This window comes from Pteropus vampyrus, unplaced genomic scaffold (genome assembly GCF_000151845.1).
Source record: "Pteropus vampyrus isolate Shadow unplaced genomic scaffold, Pvam_2.0 Scaffold81, whole genome shotgun sequence".
NCBI classification, from domain to species: domain Eukaryota; kingdom Metazoa; phylum Chordata; class Mammalia; order Chiroptera; family Pteropodidae; genus Pteropus; species Pteropus vampyrus.
The window spans coordinates 4,402,352-4,408,354 of NW_011888862.1; the positions used below are offsets into that span (position 1 = coordinate 4,402,352).

General features: G+C 37.4%; 1 protein-coding gene and 1 pseudogene across 1 annotated transcript in view; one reads left to right on the plus strand and one right to left on the minus strand.

Annotated features, from left to right (window-relative positions):
- The window catches only part of VEGFD (vascular endothelial growth factor D), a 37,131-nt gene that overhangs the window by 16,835 nt on the left and 14,293 nt on the right, over window positions 1-6,003 (minus strand). The window contains exon 2 of the mRNA XM_011362971.2: window positions 3,656-3,664. Coding sequence (XP_011361273.1) covers window positions 3,656-3,664 — 9 coding nt within the window. The remainder of the gene's footprint in view (window positions 1-3,655; window positions 3,665-6,003) is intronic.
- Window positions 2,115-2,233, plus strand: LOC111741759 (annotated as a pseudogene).

Genomic DNA, 6,003 nt, shown 5'->3' on the forward strand with positions numbered 1-6,003 from the left:
CACTTATCTTTTTAAAATTTCGATTTTCCCAGTCATTGTATTTTTCATTTTTCCATGTATTATTATATTGTCTCTATTCCTTTTTGAAATACTTATCAGACATATAGTGGAGCCTTTAAATGATCTCACATATCTATTAAATGTGCTTTCATATTTATCTATTTTTTTCTCCCTTCATTTCTCTTGAATGTGTATGGGTAAATTGACTGGTTCATGTCCTCAGTCACCAATTCTCCAATTGTGTGAGTTTAGAGTTTATTTTGTTAAGTTTTTAATTTTAATCATATTTCTAATTTCGAAAATTTCTACTTCATTCTCTTTCCTATCTGCTTTGTGTTTCGTTTCCATGTTTTTCCCAATTTGTCATTTTATTTTATGAATATCATTCCTTTCTTTATGTTCTGAGAGTCCTAAATACTTTAAGTATTTCTTCGAATTGTTTTATATTTTAACCTCACAATACGATTTATATCCTAATTACTCATTTTATTGGCCGACTTTCTTACTAATAATTACTTCTATGTGCTTTGGAATTTTGTTTAGTTTCTTCTTTATTGAGAGATTCATTTTTCTTTCTAGTCTTTCTGCATCATTTAAAAGTTCTGCGGTCGTACCCCCTGACTTGCAGGGCCCTGAATCCAGAAACTTATTGAGTATTTATGATTCAGGGATGACCTTAGCTCAAGTCCTGGTTGCAAGAAAGTATCTGCTCCCTCTTTTGCCTCTAATAAAGTAGTTTCATAGAAGACACAGCTCCAGGCAGCAATGAGCAGTGACTCTTCCTTCCTCTTTCATGGATCTGATGTAGTGCACTCATGGAGCCCATGACCCATTGGAGCCCATGATCCATTGGAGCTGAACTCTTGGCAGCCCCAGACTCAGAGTCCATCAGTTCTGCAGCTTCAGCTTCATGTTTTTCTAAAATTTCTTTTTATTGAGATATAATTGACACATAGCATGGTATAAGTTTAAGGTGTATGACGTGTTGATTTTTTTCAGCTTCGTGGTTTTGGTACCAGTTCTGCAAATGTTTGCCATCTGCAGATATTGGCCACCAATTTTATATTGCATCTATCATTGCTATGGACAACAAAAGATCTCGAAGCATGAATTCAGGAGGTTATCTTTCTTGGAAGTTCAGATGTGAGCATGTGCGTGCGTGCGTGTGTGTGTGTGTGTGTGTGTGTGTGTGTGTGTGCGCATGTTTTTAATAAAGGTGGGAGAAACTCGAACATGTTTAAGAGCTGAGGGGAAGAGCCAACAGAGAAAAAGAAACTGAACGAATACGCAAGAGAGATAAAGCAGGAACCTAGAGGGGTTGGTTTAATATAAGTTCCAGAGATAAGAGGACACAGGATGGATGGATGAGAGTGTCACCCTCTGAAGCGGGAGGCTTGTAGAGAATGACATGGGTCTGTTGACAGCAGGACTGCTTGGGACCTATGATTTCTAACTTATCTGTAAAGTTTGAATTCAGGCAATTTTCTGGGAGCGAGGGGAGGAGGAAGCTTGAAGAGCATAGACAGGGTTTGCGGAACAGGTGTTGAATTAAAGCAGCGTTCCACAGCTTCTTCATTTAAAGAATTCTGGGGACGAAATGGAATAATTAATTGCTAATGTCTCTAGCAACTCTGAAATTCGATGATTCTCCATTAAGGCTCAGTTGTCAATAGTCTCTCTTTTCCTGATTATTCATTGCCTCTTTTCTAGTTGGGTAGTATAATTACTTCACATTTAATTCAATCTTTAAATAAAATTTTGTTACAACACTGCTTCCATATGAAAATAATGAAACCAATCAAATAGCTTTTTAAGTGTTTAAAAATTGTACTATACTGGAATAATTTTTATTTATTGAGACAAATTTCATTCAATATCATCCATAAATACAGACTGATGTATGGCTTCTTAGTTGCTGTGGTTTCAATTCAATCTCAGAAATATTTTTAAACTATCCAATTGTGAGAACTCGGGAGAAAATATCAAATCTCTGGATTGAATTAAGGTATTAAATGACCCATGTGACGTGCTTCATCGTTTAAAAAAATGCACTGTTTACTCAAACTGAGTTATTTAAGCATCCTTTAAGCCTCATCATTTAAAACCCAGTTTGGGTCTATGGCCATGCCACCCCCGAACAAGTCCGCTCTGTCTGATCTTGGAAGCTAAGCAGGGTCGGGCCTGGTTAGTACTTGGATGGGAGACCACCTAGGAAGACCAGGTGCTGTAGGCGTAAAAAAATAAATAAATAAAATAAGGGATTGTAAGCTGACAAGGTCCTTGCAATCTGTGAGGTCAACCAAGGGTTGCTTTGCCTGAAAAATAAATAAATAAAAATAAAAAATAAAACCTAGCTTGGAACAATTGAGAAATTTCAGACGATCCTTTTGTTATTACAAGTACAAGTACTAAAAACTCAACGTAAGTAGAAACCTGACAACTAATTCATCGTGGGGCATATGTTTACAAAGCATCGAGAACAGTGGTTTGTTTCCAATGGGCTTTCTGCACTGGTTGATTTTGCTTGGGCAAGACAAAAATTATAATTAAAAAGTATAAATATAGTCCCAAATACATATTTAAGTCATTGATTTCAGTGGTTTTAACTACCAAACCTTTGCCAAGTAAGTTGCTCATAATTTCTATTTTCTAATGGAAGTGCTAATTAAAACTAAAATAATTAAAAAGTAGTCAGCAAGAGGAAGTGAAGCAGGGTTACCAGACTCTGTTTTTTATTACAGCAGCTTTTTTTTTTTTTGGTGATTAATTCAAGACTGTTAGCAATTTTACTCCTAAATAATAAATCATTCTCCAATGTCCTAGCTACCCTAGGCTAGTTGCTAAATTGTGAGGCTTAAGGTCTTTAGAATGTGATTTTACCATTTTTTGAATGTATACTGCTTTCTGTGGTATAAGATAAAAGACCGCCATTTCTATTTTTGTTCATTTCTAAGTTCACATAGTATTCTCCCTTGAGGAAGCATGAGGATCTCCATAGCTCAAGCTCAGGCAGTAATCTAGGCCAAGTATGACTAAGTAAGATAAGATGGCAGGCAAGATGTCTGGAAAGGTACGGTGGCTGGGTTTGTAGGAGAAACTTGGAAGTGTCCATGTTGTGGAGAAATCAATGGCCTTCTGTATCCTACTAATTTTAACTCTAAAATCCCATCCCCTCTGCCCCTCCACCAAGTATCTAGACAAGTAATACTTTCAAGGGGTGAACAAAGGCATGATTTGGGGATATCAAGGAGCTCCACTGGAAAAAATAAAAACAGTAGGAGGTTGACTCTGGTTGGGCACAGAGCAGGTTTAAGAGTGAAGGGACTGGCAAGTAAAAGTAGGAAGAGGGGCTGGTGCAATGAGGTACCACTTCACAGTCACTAAGACGACTATAGTCAAAAACACTCACGATTTCAAGTGTTGTCAGGGATATGGAGCAACGGGAATCCTCGCACATTGCTGATGGGCTTGTAAAATGGTGCTGTGACTTTGGGAAAGAATTCGGTGGTTTTTTAAAAAGTTAAACAAACCAAAGAAAAACAGACTCATAGAAACAGAGACCAACAGGATGGTTACCAGAAGGGATGGGTGAGGGATGGGTGAAAAGGGAAAGGGGAATATAGTCAATAATATTGTGATAAGTTTGCAGTGTGACAGATGATGACTAGAATTTGTGGGGTGATCACATTGTAAGGTATAAAAATGTCAAATCACTATATTGCACACCTGAAACTAATATAAGCAATATAAGATTATATATGAACTATACTTTAAACAAAAGTGAAATATAAACTTAGCATATGACCAACCAATTCCATTTCTAGGTATTAATTACCCAAGGGACAGAAAATAGATTATTGGATGCCTAGGGCCGAGAGTGAAAATGAGGGTTATTGTAAAAGGGCACAAGTGATCTTACATGGGTGATGGCTGCACAACTAGTAAGTTTACTAAAATTATTGAATTACTTAAAACAAGTGAATGGGTAAATTTCATAGTGTGTAAATTATATATCAATATAGTTCTTTTAAACATAAAAGTAGGATTGGAAGTTCGAAGGCCAGACTACTTGTATCCAATTCGGGAGGCAATGGAAAACACTAGAGAGTTGAACAATGGAATATTACTGGACATCCACTTCATTGGTTTGCTCTTTTGTTCATTTCTTCTTGCTTTGGCCTTAGTTCATGCTGTTCCCTCTGCTCAGAATGCCCTCCACCCTCTACTTAACTAAACCCTTCTCAGCCAGGTATTGTCTTCTTAGGGAAACGCCCCCCACTACTCCCATCCTTGCCCAGGTCTAGTCCCTCTGTCACATGAGTTCCTAGCACCCCATCCTTCTCCTCCCCAGTGCTTACCATTGCTCACATTAATGAATAATTTGTGTCATTACTTGCTTAGCGCTTGTCTTTACCACTGAGTAGTGAGGGCTCCTGGAGCAGTAATCATATGTCTTATTCACATGGCAATAGATAACTAAATAGATAAGTATTAGATATATGGACAGACTGATTCATCAAATGCCATAGAAAATTTAACCCTGAGATTATCCATTTGTTCAGACTGTATCACTTACCTTCTAGGTCTAAATCAATGTCACTTTTTCAATCAAGCATTCTACCATGTCCCTAAATTAGACTCTACTATTTATGAACACATTGCATTCTCCTTACCAAACTGTGGTCTCTTTGAGGGTAGAATACATGTCTGGTTCACATTTTCACATAATAAACACTTAATAAACATCTGATGAAAGAATTTATGAGTAATTTATACACATATACATGCATTTGACAAATAGTAATTGGGCCCAGGTTCGTGTGATGTATATAATCTTTCGTATAGTTTAGTGCTTCTCAAAACTGAATGTGAATCCTAATCACCTGGTGATCTTCTGATGCAGTAGGTTTTGGGTGAGCCCTAGGATGTTGCGTTTCTAACAAGCTCCCAGGTGATGGTGATGATCTTGGTTGGGTGACCACACTTTCAGAAGTGAGGGTTTGTAGAAGAGGCTCTCAAAGTTGGCTTCACCTTGAACCTACCTGGGAAGAAGCTTCATAAAACACTGATGCTTGGATCTCATCCTCAGAGATTCTCTTTTACAGGTCTGGGCTGCAACTTTGCCATCAGGATTAAAAAAGAAAAAAATCTTCCCAAGTGTATGCTAGACTTAGGGGAAGCCAGGTGAGAGATATATACAGGAATTCTCTATCTTTGCAAGTTTTCTGTAAATCTAAAATTACTTCAAAATAAAAAGGTTATTTAAAAAATCTTCCCAAGCCATTTTAATGAGAACCACTAATTTGGGGGTGGTGCATGCTGGTTTAAGTTTAAAGACGCAGGTGAGTGTGTGAGCTAAGTCTAAGTCCATTGAGCAGAGACTAAATGGTAGATGCATGCTGAAAAATAGTCTTATTCTTTAAACGCCTCTGAGTTATATCTTGGATTAAAAATATTGTAAGAGTATCTTGCCGAACTGGACTTTCTAAGTGTTTTCTTAACTCAAGTCACCTGATTGACTGTTTGTGGATCAGTTCCCAACCTGTATAACTTTTCTAAGATTGAAGACCAGCTATATTGTTTTCCAGGCTAAATAGCACGGGGAAGTCAGCTGTCTCATGCGAGACCTTCCTAGATGACAGAATAAATTTGCTACTCAAATTCTCAAGAAGCCAAAACAACCCACTTCTCAAAAACAGAATTAAAAATAATAGATATTGCTTTAACCTATTCGAATCAACAGGCAAAGGTAAATTATAACCCTTTTATAAGGCAGTCTATAAAATATTTGAAAAATAAATATAAATGAGAAGAGAAACATGGATGCCAAGTGGAAAGAGCACGGCGTGGGGTACACGATTGGGTTCCGATCCTGGGTTCCAAGCCTTTTGAAAACTTGATACTATTTTGTCAAACTGTGTTGGCAATGTGTCTTCAGGAAGTCTGGTGATAAGGGGGTGGCGGTGATTCGAATTTGTGTATTGAGAAAATCCAGAAGCTTCC